The 15,421-nt window shown below is 39.1% G+C and overlaps 2 protein-coding genes across 2 annotated transcripts; one reads left to right on the top strand and one right to left on the bottom strand.

Annotated features, from left to right (window-relative positions):
- Positions 1–432: 432 nt before the first annotated feature.
- On the top strand, positions 433–2,821 carry LOC141819149 (S-adenosylmethionine synthase 1-like). Its single transcript, XM_074706503.1, has 2 exons — positions 433–532; positions 1,420–2,821. Exon 2 carries the CDS (start codon positions 1,431–1,433, stop codon positions 2,610–2,612), a length of 1,182 nt encoding a protein of 393 aa, XP_074562604.1. The 5' UTR covers positions 433–532; positions 1,420–1,430; the 3' UTR covers positions 2,613–2,821.
- Positions 2,822–4,244: 1,423 nt separating this feature from the next.
- LOC141819150 (squamosa promoter-binding-like protein 1) lies at positions 4,245–14,756 on the bottom strand. The gene is made up of 11 exons (XM_074706504.1): positions 13,447–14,756; positions 10,089–10,270; positions 8,095–8,421; positions 7,752–7,987; positions 6,836–6,910; positions 6,650–6,757; positions 6,461–6,578; positions 6,207–6,351; positions 5,845–5,995; positions 5,148–5,753; positions 4,245–4,867 (listed from the first exon to the last, which is right to left on the bottom strand). The coding sequence occupies exons 1-11, from the start codon at positions 14,034–14,036 to the stop codon at positions 4,421–4,423; spliced, it is 2,985 nt and encodes a 994-aa protein (XP_074562605.1). The 5' UTR covers positions 14,037–14,756; the 3' UTR covers positions 4,245–4,420.
- Between the last annotated feature and the right edge of the window lie 665 nt (positions 14,757–15,421).

The following is a 15,421-nucleotide window of genomic DNA, read 5'->3' as shown; positions in this document are numbered from 1 at the left end:
CATTAGAGTGTTTAACTAATATTTCGAGATAGTTACTGGTGGAGGTTTATTAGTGACGTATTAAGCAAGTTGACAACCGGTATTAATTAACATTCTTACCTAAAAGTAAATTTTAAATTAATTCAATGCTAATGTTTTATTATTATTTTTCTATATATTAATTAATTCGACACATGAGCCACGCAGCTTAGTGGGCCAAGGCCCAAGTATTCGGGAGTAGGTGAGAGAAGGCCACCGGTAATAGAAGGTGACCCAATTCGATGTTGGCGATCGGTTACGGGTTGCTATCTCCACCAACCTCCGGTCCCGGTCTTCGGCCACCGGATCAGTGTCGTCATGATTGGACGGTCAGGATCCGATCGTTGGCTACTGCCCAGTAGCCGTGGATTCGCGGCTATAAATAGGCGTCCGGGTTGCAGGACTGCGGAAGTGTGGAAATCAGCCGCTCCCCGAAGCAGAGAGGAAGGGAACGGAGATTAGGCTGCCGGGAAGAACTCTACCTCTCTGCCTTCGCATCGCGTCTTTCGTTGAGGTGAGCACTCTTTTGGCTCTGTGCTTTAGATCCCTTCCCTGGAGGTTGTATCTTGGTTTTGATTTTTTGGAAGCGGTGTGGTTTCACGGGTTTCTAATCGATCGATTCTGTCTGACCTAGATTCTTGACGTGGGTTTGTTGCTTGATCCTTGTTGGAATCGTCGTTTGGCGTTCCTACCCTGACTGGAATTTTTGTGTCTTTGTTGGCGTTTACATGATTTCGTCGGATCTGAATTATCTCGATCTGTTGGTTGATTTCTTCTAGTAGAAGATTTGTCTTTGGAGTCACAGTTGGTGGATTTGAGAACGTTGTAGCTGATTTTGTATGATTTGTTTTCCGGGTAACATTTCCTGCACAAATCTTCCATCGAACTGGACGGCAGGCGTACGATTTGTGAATTCTATGCCGTGGAATCGAGTAGTCTTTCCTTTGGACATAGGATTATCCTTCAAGCCTAAGCTTTCTTGTCGGTCAAGTTAATTTTAATTGAAAGATTCTTGACGTAGTTTTCTTTGTCGGTCAAGTTAATTTTAATTGAAAGACATGTTGCTTCAAGGTTCCGCTATCTTATTCTCTCCAGTACTCGTGGTATATAAATTCAAGATTCTCGTTTAGCTTGTGCCTAAAGCAGTTTAATCGAAGACTCGTCTCAACTTCTGAATCTTGCTTGTTAAATCCATATATCAGGGTTTAATTTTTTCGAGTCCCTGACTGTTCCGTTCTTTGCAAACATTAACGACGTTTGAGCATTGCTAAAGCTTTCATTTCTATGTTTTGGAATTCGGATGAGAAAGTTTTCCCCTTTCATATTGGCTACATATGAAAGTGCGCTGACATTTCTTTTCCACAATCCTGTATGTTATCTCTTCTGTTTCCGACGATTCAGCTCAAATTAAGATGGAGGATACCTTCCTTTTCACCTCTGAATCTGTCAACGAGGGACACCCTGACAAGCTCTGCGATCAGATCTCGGATGCGGTTCTCGACGCTTGCCTCGAGCAGGATCCTGACAGCAAGGTCGCATGCGAGACCTGCTCGAAGACCAACATGGTGATGGTCTTCGGCGAGATTACCACCAAGGGCAAAATCGACTATGAGAAGATTGTCCGCGACACCTGCCGTTCAATCGGGTTCACGTCTGATGATGTCGGCCTTGATGCTGATCGCTGTAACGTGCTTATGTACATCGAGCAGCAGTCGCCTGACATCGCCCAGGGTGTTCACGGCCACTTCACTAAGCGCCCAGAGGAGATTGGTGCTGGCGACCAGGGACACATGTTCGGCTACGCGACTGATGAGACTCCTGAACTGATGCCCCTCAGCCATGTCCTCGCAACCCAGTTGGGCGCTCGCCTCACTGAGGTCCGCAAGAACGGGACTTGTGCTTGGCTGAGGCCAGATGGTAAGACCCAAGTGACCGTGGAGTATCGCAATGATCACGGAGCCATGGTTCCAGTCCGTGTCCACACGGTGCTCATCTCCACCCAACACGATGAGACCGTGACCAACGATGAAATTGCTGCTGATCTCAAGGAGCACGTTATCAAGCCAGTCATTCCTGAGAAGTATCTCGATGAGAAGACCATCTTTCATTTGAACCCCTCTGGCCGATTTGTCATCGGCGGGCCTCACGGCGACGCTGGACTCACTGGCCGCAAGATCATCATCGACACTTACGGAGGCTGGGGAGCACATGGCGGCGGTGCCTTCTCAGGCAAGGATCCTACCAAGGTCGATCGCAGCGGTGCCTACATTGCAAGGCAGGCAGCCAAGAGCATCGTGGCCAACGGGCTTGCTCGTCGTTGCATAGTGCAGGTTTCTTACGCCATTGGCGTCCCTGAACCCCTCTCTGTGTTTGTGGACACCTATGGAACAGGGAAGATTCCTGATAAGGAGATACTTCAGATTGTGAAGGAGAATTTTGACTTCAGGCCTGGCATGATCACCATTAACCTCGACCTGAAAAGGGGTGGCCACAGGTTCCTCAAGACTGCGGCTTACGGACATTTTGGGAGGGACGACCCAGACTTCACCTGGGAGGTTGTTAAGCCCCTCAAGTGGGATAAACCATCTGCATAGGTTGGATCTTGCCCTATTCCTGGTGGCTGGTGCTATCCTATAATAGCTTGGAGTGAAACTTTTAACTGTTTCCATTTCCCTTGCCCTTTTCTTTGCTGCTTAATGTGTGGGTACAAGCTTGTCCTCCTGGTTTGGGCCCAGAATTGCAGACATGCATGTACACTAGCTGTTACTGGTTCAGTGGAAGAAAAATCTCTTTTTCCTAGTGACTTCTGCGATCCATTTTCATTTTCGTTTGATGTTTATCAAGTGTCCTTTTCCTCGTGAATGATACTGGTTAGGTGCATTCAACTGTCTGTCTGCTCTGGTTGAGAATGTTGGGCAGTTGGTGTTGACTATGTAGCGTATGGTGCGTCCATTGCTCACTAATAATAATTAGAGAGTTTTCTCACGGCACACTGATGTCTGCAGGCTGCTTGTGTATTCTCATTATAAATACTAGTCTATTCCACTTTTAATCTTTTCTATGCTTTACAAAGTATCAAATTGACTAAACCTATAAAGACTCTCAGCAAAGTATCATTCATTATTTCCTTTCACGATCTGTGTTCGTCCTTTCACGAGTTTGAAATTTGAATCTTCACAAATGACAAACATGTGAATTTGTCCGTCCATCTACTACTACTAGTAGTGTATTTATGTGTGTACCACGTCGTTGGGTGTTTACGATCAAAGGGATACACACACACATTTAATATAGATTATCTTAAAAAACATTCACTTATTGTCCATCTCAATTTAGTTCGCATATTAATCTTCCTAATGATAAACCAAAGTCGACAGTTCTTTCAGGTGGACATCAGTGTAAATAACATCTAATATTATTACAGTGATATTATTAGTCACAAGAACAAAAAAACTTTTTGAGTCCTCACAAGTTCAACAATTCACATATATCCATAGCCTAATAATTCCCACCTAAACTAGGGGAGCACATGGAAGAAGAACCTCTGCTCAGGTGGTGACTTGAATAGCAGGCCGACACAGACAAAAGACAAAGCATCAAGGACTTCGCAGCATTGTCCTCGCCTCAGAGTAACGGCAAACCGATTGATGGCTGCATCTGTTGCAATAAGGTGGTTGTTCTGTGTTTGGTGCTCATCTCATAACCACTTGGTTTACTGGCTTTTAGTGTGTTTGGTGCCCTATAAGGAGCTTCTCAGGAGGTGCTGCTTATTCAATTTCTTCTGAACCAAACTTAGGTAGATATATTGTTAGAATATGAGAGCCTATAGCTCTCCATGTCTGATAGAATATTAAATAACCAGTCAAGAATCTGAAATCCAGCAGCTGAAACACAATGAATTGGGGAACACAAGAATTTAGTATTACTTAAATATTTCAAATACTTGTGGCAACTTACTTGTGAACAAGAGGCAGGTCGTTAGGGTCCTTGCCCAAGAGTTTGAAGATGCTGATCCTGTCTGTTCGAACAATAAGGTGGTTGTTTTGTGTTTGTATGCTACTTCAAACAACTGGGTTATAAATACTGACATTAAGCATGTGAATTCTTTAACTTGATTCAGTGCAATTTAAGTCCAAATGCAAATCGAAATTACAGACAATTAACTATCATTTCTCAATTAATATACAATATGTATATTTATGCACTGTAGCAACTTCGAGCCAGTATAAATAATTAAACAGTCTCAATGGTTTTGACTGTTTTCCTATCACTAAGCTACAACATTACATTGAGTCAGAGAAAAAAAAATTTAACCAATTTATCAGTGTAAATAGCATATATCATTACAGAGATATTATTAGTCGCAATAACAAAAACCTAAACCCTCACAACTGATATCACTTCAAATGTATCCATAGTCCAACAACTCCCACCTAAATGACGGGAACACATAGAAGACCTCTGGTGGCGTCTTGAATAAAAGGCCCACACAGACACAGACTGCCGCGATACCGACCAGTGCAAGCATTAATGGTCTGTGCAACATTGTCTTCGCCACAGAGTTCTGGTAAACCAACTGATGACGGCATCGATTGCAATAAGGTGGTTGTTTTGTGCTCGACCAGCTGGTGCTCATCTCATAAGCACTTGGTTTACTGGGTTTTAGTGTGTTTACTAGCTTAAAGGAAGCATCTCCAGGAATGTTGAGGATGACCTGACTCAGCTTGTGCTGCTTATCGATTTTCTTCTGAACCAAGGTAAGGTAGGAATGATGACCCCTCGAAATAGCATAGTCTTCAGGGGTGAATCCAGTGTTATCGCGGACATTCTTCCATGCCTTGATTCCCACCTGGCATCAGACACCAGATCAGGATAAGATTAACCACGAAATAGAGAAGTACCTGTGTCTCAAGTTATGAATATTTGAATTGAAAAACAAAATGAAAGCAAGTTTTTCTCTCTTTTTTTTTTGTTCAAACATAAGTCATGATGTTATGCCTAGAAATTCTACGCAGCTATGCAGCACTGGCCACAACTCACAAATCCAAATGTAAAAGCTCACTGCCCGTGACTGCTGCAATGACCAGTTTAAAGGATAATTACGAAGTGGGAATAGGATAAGAGACTACCTGTCCAGGATCATTGGTTAGTGCATCCAAGATACTTTCAGCATCATCACTGGAGGCTACAATATGCAGCGGTGTTATACCAGAGGGGCCAAGCATGTCGGGTCGGAACAGTAATTGGTCTGGATATGTTCTCTCAGAAATTTTATTTGATGCATATCTCAATAGAGCTTCTACCAAAGTCTTGGACTTTCTTTGTACTGCACTGTGAAGAAGATATTCATTCAAGACAAGCTCAACAGGTGATTTCCCATTTGCATTTACTGAACCATTTAAAATGATACTCAGAAGCTTCTTCACAACTGCAGGCCACTCTCTATCCATAGCGAATGACATAAGCCACTTGAAGCGCGCTAATGTAAATAAATTTGCAGGAATTTTTGACTCGCAACAAATAGACATGTAATGGTTCCTCCGCAGAAGCCACCCAAGTTCGTTAATAAATTCCCGAGCTTGATTTCTAGCTTTCTCTTCATCTAATTGCTCAGGAAGTTGGCCATCTGAATAAACTATGTTAATTTCATTCTCCAGCATACAAATCTCAGAGCATACATCATCTTCTGCGACTATGAAGGGAAGGAACTCATCACTTACACCACAGTCTTCGAGCTAGAAGTCAAGAGAAAGCACTTCATGAGCACCATAAAAGTTAAACTAGCAATGAAAGTATCTCAATATACCAAATTGAACATGATCAAACCTCAATAAATCCTCTCCCTGTCACATCAGGTAGCAAACAAGAAAAGCTAAGGCACTGAGACAGAGCATTCTCTGCAACTCTATCAGTCTCCTTAGCAAGAGCTTGTATTCTTTCCTGTAGCAAGTATTTCCCATCAAAAGAACACAGCAACCTGAAAGAACGATCACGATTATACAATAGTTAAATGGTGGGACCATATGCTCACTAATTACCATACTACAGTAGCCAATTGAATAACTTGCAAAAAATATAATAAGGCAACAAGTGGAAAAGAAGCTAAAGCAACATATGCAAATACATGAAATTGGCAAATTTCCCCTCCAAGTACATTCAAAGGTATCAGATATAAATAAAACAGATACCTAGATGTTGGTTGATCAACATTAAAGCACTTCACAGTAAACTTGACCCTCGTAGATTGAGCAACTGCAATAGGTGTGACAGACAAAATCTTGCAATGGTTGTTGGGTTGTCTGATATGCAGAGGTAAGTCTAGTACAACCTGACCTGAAGAAGAATTGTAGAAGCATCAAAGCATTTTTGAGTTTGTTTATAAAATCAAGTTATTCAAAGCCAGAAATATTGAAATGTGCAAATCACAAGAATCCTAACATACCATTATATATGAAAACTGCATAGTTTTGTATCATTGAAAAAATCCAACCCATTCTCCATATTTTGTCGGAGGAGTTATGCAAAAGCTTATTTAGGTTGGTCCTTAAATCATTGCAGAGCTGAGCATAGGCAGGATAAGATGAATACACAGAAACAATCAAGTTTGGAATATTGTTGTCTGGTAACTTACCTGTGCCCATGCAGACTCAGATTGGCGTAAATATATTGTTAGAATTAGACAGCCTGGTCTAATGTAGCTCTCCATGTCTGTTGGACTATTGGATAACCAGTCAAGAATCTAAAATCCAGCAGTTAAACACAATTAGTTGAAGACAAGAATTTTGTATATGTATTTCAAACATTTATAGGAACCTACCTGTGCTCGCAAAACAAGAGGCAGATCATTAGGGTCTTTGCCAAAGAGTTTAAAAATGATCCTATCAGTCCGAAACTGCCATAAGATAACATAGCAACAAATAAATCATAATAAAAGTCAGTTCGAGTTAAACTTTTCAGAATTCAAAGATCAGACATAACATTTTAGAGCTCTACTCACAGAATATTGAAATAATGGGAAAATGAACAGAAGTTAACTTTTTTACAAAACACCATAATTGAAATTAAAACATATGAGCTCTTGTGTGAGGATCATGAAAAAGGCTATTCAATTTAGCTCAACCCTGATCAGATTAGATTTGTTATACATCCAACCTATTGCGGACTGATCCTTAGAAGATATTATGATTTATAACTATGTTACAATTCATGCCACCAAGTCCAAACAGCTGAATCATATTCATATGCACTTTTCCTAGAACCAATTAAGGATAAAATGCACACAGTGTTTAAAAACAAGTCATTGTCAAAGATTTCACCACCACTGAGTTCAAGCAAAAACCCTAACGAACAAAACCCTCCCTCTCGTAAATCATGTTCAATTTTTGGTCTTCCAAAATCCACTATCCATAGATTTTCAATAATAGGACTAACAATAAAAAAGCAATAGATTTTAATAATAGGACTAACAATAAAAAAGCAGTAGGGGCCTAACCAACACCAGCATGGATTCTAACTTTTTTTCTTGCATGGCCTTTCCTTGGATACTTCATGCTAAGTTTCAGAAAGAATGTTATCGACATTATTAATTCCATGAGGTGTTTCATCAAAGCCAATCACATTCATTTTAGTATAATCTTTCTGAAGGGCATCAAATGACTTTCACAGAATGAAAAGAATACATATACTGACAGATAAGGTTGTGCCTTTTAGATGTGAAGCAACAAATTATATACCTGAGCATCTCCATTGAAACTAGATTGAGATTGGTTGGATGTTGAATCTGAATTACCACTATTATGAAGTGGACTTGACTGATGATCCTGCACCAACCATGAAGGGCAATCAGATGAAACCATCATGGTGTGCGGGAGAGTAGCCGGTTTATGTCTTCCTTCTTCACATTCTTGTGTGTCAACATAAGTGTCATTCAAATCAAAATCCATGATTCTGACCTTATCCAATACAGGCCCTATGATATTATAAATTTAACTAATATCAAGCTGTTTCCTGGAAAGATGACAAAGTAAATGGGTACTGAATGTGAAATATGAGAAGAATCTGCAGGCAAACCCTTACCTACAAAAGCTACCCTTCCGTTTGAATGAGTGGAATTTGTGGTTACAACAGATGGTATATGATCAGTCTCTTTGAGATGATTCTCAGCAATGGCAGTGCAAGTTACGTTAGCTACTGAATTTAAGTGACTCACAGATTCTTGCATAGAAACAATATTTAGTGCTGAAGTATTAACTGCTTTTGAGGATGTTCCTGCACCCATTTCAAACTTTTGTGGAACCTGAGATGACTGCAGAAGTTGTGAGAGGCTACTAGGATCGAAGGACTTGGCAAGCTTGGCAAGGCTCCCTAGCAAATGAGCCAAGAGCTCCACATTTTGGTTGTCAGCTGTCAAGCATATAATCAGTATCAGCGAAATATACGCAGATAATCATATAACGTTGGTACATGGAGCACAGTGCATGTAAGGACTATATCCAAATGATGCTTTCAATGAGGAAAACAAATTGTTAATAATACAAACCCCATGAGTTCACTGAATATGATGGATGTATAAATTATAGTCTGACCTACCATGGAGGCAAGACATGTGAATCAAGTATACAGTTAATAAAAAATGACCACATTATTATGCACCTGCAGTATACAGTTAATAAAAAATGACCACATTATTATGCACCTGCTACGAAATTCATTATGATTATAATTGTTTGGATGGCAAAACAGATACATTGTGTGTGTGATATACCACATATCAAGGCTGCATATCTTAAATGCATTTACAAAGTTCTAAATACCAAATACTAGTGATGGTACCTAGAGTAGAATCTTAAAGGCTAGCATGCATATTCAAATGCAGTAGTATACAGAACAATCCGAGCAGAACTAGCATATGTTGAAAATAGTAATGCAATGGAAACCAAAAATGTATAAACAATGATCAGAGACATTCTTATACTGTCGTTATCCTCCCTTTTGTGTCATTTACAATAAAGTAGCTTGCATTTTAAAGCTGAACAGGCATACAATCATTAACACTTAAGAACAAGTGGGGAACTCTTTCCAAAGAGTCATTTCCTTTCCCCAAGTGTATCTACCCAAGGAAACACACATTAAATCTCACGGTTTATTAGAATGAGAATATCTGGAATCATATTCTGAGTCAGAAGCAAGATGCTGACCATGTTTAATAAAACAAACTTAGACCCTTGTCAAAACAAAATATAATGAAATCTGAAATGCATCATGGCACATATGTTGTTAAGAGTTAAAATGATAACTTCAACGTAGCATCACCCTCATTAGCGAACACATGACAAACTGAAAACTGCCTTTAACAAAGTAATCTATGACTTGTGTTACACATCTTACTATTATGCTTAACAATTTAACATATTCAACTGGGTTAAACACAAGTATAGGTAACATCAACCTTAGTAAATACAGTACATTATCTGCTGCATGACCAATTAGTCTTACTTATATTAATAGCTGATGAGAATGAAGATTGCTTCATCTTTAAGCAGTGTCAATATTTTGATCTTTCCCTCCTAATTCTTTCTAAAGGAAGGAGGAAAATATCCACCATTCAGCATAAACATAAACTACTCAGGTTGGCATAGTTATATTGTTCTGCTAAATTAGTTATGTACTACTAAAAATCATGTTTTGAATCTAACATATACAATATGACCAACATGCTAGGTTGCAGGTACTGATCAAGCACCTATATCTAAAGGTTGAAGGATTTTACAAGATAAATCCAAAGATGATGTGAATAAAACAAATGATAGCAAACACTACAAATGATAAATTAGCCAATCATCTCAGCTATCAGCCTAGAACCATAAATGCAATGATTCCTTCTAGAGAGGTGTTGTTAATAGAGATGCTGATGTACTCGATCAAGAGCTCTTTAACAGAACAAGTAAAGAAAGACAAAAAGATAGATCATGTAACTTATAGGAGTCTAAGAAAGGTTCCAACAAGAAAATCAATGCAACTAAACATAACATTAAAATTCAAGTAAAATAAGATGTGCTTGGAGAAATTACACTGCAAATTTGACAGGATCCTGAGTAGACTTATCAATAAATAGCCAGAAGTCTGTTCATCAGTTGACGGATTCCCAGTTGCAATGGCATCAGGCTGTCTTTTCCTCCTACGCTTGTTGTGGTCAGCTAAGCGTCGTCGGCAACTTCGTTTTCCTTCATCAAATTCCTCAAGAAGGTGAAACCTGGACATGAAATTATCACAATAATAAGACACAAAGATAGCATACAAAAGAAAAGATATTCAAAAAATTAAAACCTAACAGGATATGTTAGAATGATGAAACGCACTGAAATCAACCCACAGTTTTACATGCCAAAACTGAGACTGAAACCTATCCAGGCTGGAAGCAAAGTCAAAAGCATCTCAAAGGCATGATAACCCAAACAAATTCTCCATCATATTTCATGTGGATTATCACAAGGGTTCTCACTATCAGCACAAGTGCTTGTTAAACAATTGGCCCATCATACGAAATGAGAAAAACTAATTAAATCAGAGTAATCCTACACATTTTGAGGTGCACATTCTGAAAAACAAGAGTAAACAACAAATTGGTCAAATTTCCGTTCCTATTCAAACATGTTAACCAATTACTTGTAGTTATTTGCTTCATGCAGATATAAATATGGAATAGAATGAATCAGCAGCAATTCCAGCAACAGGTGAAGGGGTAACAAAAAGTAATGACAAAATCAAAAGATCATTATTATCTTTGACGCATTGTGTTTATCCCAATTGTCAAGGCATGGCTACGTGAACCTTATCCCACCATTGACTTCTAATCAAAGCAATTACGTTAGTACCATTTTTATTTCTCCTTCTTTTATGTCTTACACTTTCCACTCTAGTAGATTCGATGCTTCTAACTATACAAACTATTAGTGTTTGAGCATATATCTACTATATTATCATTTTGTATATGTTTTTTTATGGCCCAACACTTACATCCATAAGGATGGTTATCCACTAAAACTAATATAAAAAAATGTGCTTACAATTGACCCTTGATGTAACCTATAGCTATAGGAAAATCATTAGTAAAGCATCTAGAAGTTCTACCACTAATAAGTGATAACAGCATTATGATACATATTATCAGTATAATTACTAGATAATTTTATCATCTCCAGGATCTACTACAATAGTATTTTAAGGACTTTAACATAAGCTTTTCACAAAGCAATAAAAATCCTATGACATCCTTCTTTTCTCTGTATTTTTCCAATTGTATTATCAAATACCTAGCATTTTTGGTTGATTTTGAAAAATGATTGTATCATCTCTTATTTGTTAATCATTACAACATTACTTCTTTAAACTAATAGCTTTTGGCACCACAAACTCACCTTATACATTTTATCTCTATCTTTGGGCTTTCAAATAATAGATCTAGCTGTATTCATGTTCTTATTTGCCATCACAACCCATATAACATCAATATTGTCAAACACTTTATTCTATATTAGTACTTTTATCATTCTATCTTTGAGAAGTCTTATGTTATTGTCCTTAAAATTCCTCAAGGTCTACTAAAATTAGGAATAATTTCTTTTCTTCTTATATTTTCTAAATCCTATATCTTCATAGATGGTATTGGTTAGTTAAGCATTCCCTAGGTATTATACAGATTTACCCCCAATTCTAACTTCTAGTAAGAAAAAAAGACTGTAATTATTGCCACTGGAAAAAGTAACCAAATCAAAATGCTCATTTCTCTTCTTAAAATGAGTAGCAATAATCATAAGATCATAAAATGCAGTGAGATCCAAAATTATACTACCCTCATTTCTTTCACCAATTCTAAAACCTGCACGTGCACTTTTATATTCTCATTAGATTACCCACATGTCCATTTAAATTCCATCCAAGTATAATTTTATTATACAGTGATTAACTTCCTCTAGAATCTCCCTTATATCTCTTTTGATCTGATTATTAAGTCTTGCTTGAGGGGCATAAGTGCCTAGAATGTCTATTATCTCATTTCCTAAAATCAATTTTAACATGATGATTCTATCTCGAGATCTCTTAATTTTGACAACCTTATTCTTGTAACCTTTATCAACCCCTTTCCATACCTACATATCTATTTCTCTAGCCCTTTTCTCCAACCTGTTTGGTTTCTTATAAGCAAATTATGTTAATTGTTCTTCTGATCATGACATCAACTAATTCTAGTCCTTTCCATGGTAGAGTTACTATATTCCAAGTTGCTAACCTAATCTTATAACATAGGATAACTTTCTTACTCACACTAGCCCACAACAAACAAGAACCCTTTGTTATTTTGCATCACTCTGGTGTTGATATTATGGATCACTTTTCATTGACCTCCTAGCTATCTTTTGCATATTGAGGTACCTCACTGGTGAAGATTCCTACTAGCATAACTTACAAGTGATGACCTAGGCTCAGTTAAAATTGAGATTCATGTTCACAGGTTTAGACAAATTTTGATGTCGGCTATCTACCCTTAATTCAACCCTCAACTTTTTTCATCCAGCTTAAGATTGATATTGGTGCATTTTGTCAAAAGCAAAGATAAAACTAGGCACACAAGAACATGAATAGGTGAATCATTAAACCAAAGAAATTCAACAGCATAATGAATTCTGAAAAATTATATCACAACCACATTGTCAGTTGTTTATGAGCTACTTAAATTTCTAGTGTAAATGCTACAATCTTATTACTAAATGTGAATTTAGAACCATCATTATAATGCATTTAGAGTTAGAGCCAACTCGATGCACGAATAGCAAATCCTAAGAACACTCGAGATCCTACTCACACATGCTGAATGCTTCTACATATATGATACTTTAAACCCAAAGTAACCTACGAGCTAAACTGATTTATTGTCATAGCTTCTTGTTGCACTATCCAAAATGCTGACAGCAACCTTGCCAGTATACTAGCTTCTCCCCAATGTCATGCTAATAATATATACAATTTACCTTTGCAACATTAATATGTATGTTTCAACATGGATAGAATTCATCAGCTAAGTATTTGGCTTGCAGTTGAAGTTTATTCCAGTGGCTTCCTTTGAACTACTAAAGCAAGTTATACCACCTGGTACTGTATCACTATGTATTAGAAATTTAAGGTTCTCAATTTTTTATTAGCCTGAGAAGTCTCAGGCGATGAAACTTCTCTTCTTCCATTCTATCTATGACAAGTTTAAAATTAATTTGACTGCAGAACTCCATGAAAACTTGGCCAATATGCTATATACAGATATTTATACAATGGGCACATGAGATTTTGGAAGCATAAAGAGCATTCACTGAAAAAACATGTACTTTGCATCTAAAGTAAACTATGCATGGATTGAAGTGAATAAGCTAAACCAACCTACTACATTGCTGGCAGAAGCGTTGGATAGCATTTCGGACAATTGCTGAGCTGGCCCTTGCATGCATGTCACAGACTTTGTGCCGTCTATGGTAGTCCTTTGTCTTGCTAAGGTCAGCATCACAGGCTTCAACTTGGCATGTTGGGTAATTAGAATTTTCCCCTTGTGTCTTGCACTTCTTACCCTTTTCCCCTTCCATATTTTTTAGGGTGGATTCCATGGCTTCCGACATCGGGTAAGCATAGGCCCCCAGCTTTAAGCTAAGTGCTTCAGTTCCAACGCAAGGTTCACCCTCTTCCACCACTTGAATCCTCTTGCGCTTCTCAGCTTCACTCTTCTCATTCACAAGTAATCCAAAATCAGTACATTCTGAAGAAGATGAGCTATTTGATCCGTTAGCTTGATCATGGCATTGATAATTGTTCCCGCAATCACGTGGAGCTGCATTTGTGGGATTTGCAACAAAGAGCTCACCATCCCATCTCCAGTCATTTAAGTTCCATTCCAAACTTTTCTTCCCTATTCTACTTGGATTAGAAGTGCCCGCGGCGAGAAAATGGTTTCCTTCACTTCCCAGACTGGCTTCCATCAAATCAGAAGCCGCAATACAATTTGAATGGCCGAGTTTTAGTGACAACTACTTCAAATACTAAGCTTCCAACAAACCACTTAGAAGCCAGAGACGGAGAACAGACTGGCAGATGGAATTCCTCGCTTCAATGTTCCTCAAAAAATCCAAAAATATACCGCCCACACAGCCGCAAATTCAAACAAGTGAAGCCCACATACCACTGACGAAGATCACAATAAAAGAAAACACAGTCGAGTTAAGAAGGCAGAGTACATAATTTTCACCAGATAAACCCTAGTTCACTTCCAAAGACCCAATTTCAGCATATCAACCATCATAAATCATCAAAAAGACACCCGATACTGAAGCCAACCCTGCTATAGCGGCTGTCTCACAGTTCAGATGAAACGAAAACGCCACAATCAGACATGCCTCCGAACTACACAGCTGCATGAAAAGATAAAATCCGTCGACCCCCTCAAAATCTATACAAATCTAAACCATCCGACCAGCTCCACACCAATCACCGCTGATTTCTAGACAAAAAGAGAAAAAAGGCAAAAACCAGAACGAGGGGAAGATTGGGAGGCAATTTCGAGAAAAAGAACCTCTTTTCGGCGCATTTAGAGGTCGATCCTAAGAAACCCCTTCATCTGGATCGAGATTCGCCTACATCGGCGGCGAAAATTGTGAAATCCCAAACGGCGGTCGACGTAGGGAGAAGCGACTGAGAGTGGAAGAAGAATTTGTCAATTCGGTGAAGGGGAAACGCAGTATCCAACCAATGACCCACAGTTTCACCCGAATTATTGGCATGTAGGGCCCTTATGCATCTCAGCAAAACCTGACCCACGTCAGCAAAAACATAAATTCGTGTGGAAAATCGAGTACATGTCTATAACCCTTAAAGATTGAGGATGGTGGGTCCCAATCTCACGAACTCTGGCGCGGATTGGCCGATATCCTCAGTCGTTGGATTGTGTACTGGGAAGATCCTGAGTGTTAATATGCACGCCGACAAAAGTAGCAGTAGCTCGTGCTCGTGTTCGGCCATGGAGTCGTAGACGCGCTTCGTCTCAACCTACTCGATGGAGGAGGAAGAAACCCGTTAACGTCCTCGTTTTAGGGGGATTTCGCCGGTGATTTCAGATGGCGGCGCGTTCGAGAGGGCATTGGTTAAGCCGAACAGGGAACGTCCAGCTCTGTGGGGCGGGGCGGGGCGGGGAAGCAAGTCGCGTGACCTCCTTCTTCGATCTCTTCGTCGCGCTAGATATCAGCTGCTTCCGTTTACAACTCCATCTTCTTTCCTGATTCGGCTAGGTCTTCCTGTATCGATTGAAGGAACCTCGCTGTGGATGCAAAAACATGTTCAGAATGTCGAGCTGCAGAAAGTATCTCTTATT

This window comes from Curcuma longa, unplaced genomic scaffold, assembly GCF_044706935.1.
Source record: "Curcuma longa cultivar G26 ecotype Majalengka, Jawa Barat unplaced genomic scaffold, ITB_CL_G26_1.1 contig_27972, whole genome shotgun sequence".
Classification (NCBI taxonomy): Eukaryota; Viridiplantae; Streptophyta; class Magnoliopsida; order Zingiberales; family Zingiberaceae; genus Curcuma; species Curcuma longa.
The sequence above is the reverse complement of the archived record's forward strand: the minus strand, read 5'-3'. Positions and strand labels throughout refer to the sequence as shown.

Coding starts and splice junctions, on each gene's coding strand:
- LOC141819149 (XM_074706503.1), top strand. CDS start 1,431: ATGGAGGATACCTTCCTTTTCACCTCTGAATCTGTCAACGAGGGACAC.
- LOC141819150 (XM_074706504.1), bottom strand. CDS start 14,036: ATGGAAGCCAGTCTGGGAAGTGAAGGAAACCATTTTCTCGCCGCGGGC. Junction 6,758..6,835: donor CTCTTGTTTTGCGAGCACAG/GTAGGTTCCTAT, acceptor GCTGGATTTTAG/ATTCTTGACTGGTTATCCAA. Junction 5,754..5,844: donor CAGGGAGAGGATTTATTGAG/GTTTGATCATGT, acceptor CTTGACTTCTAG/CTCGAAGACTGTGGTGTAAG.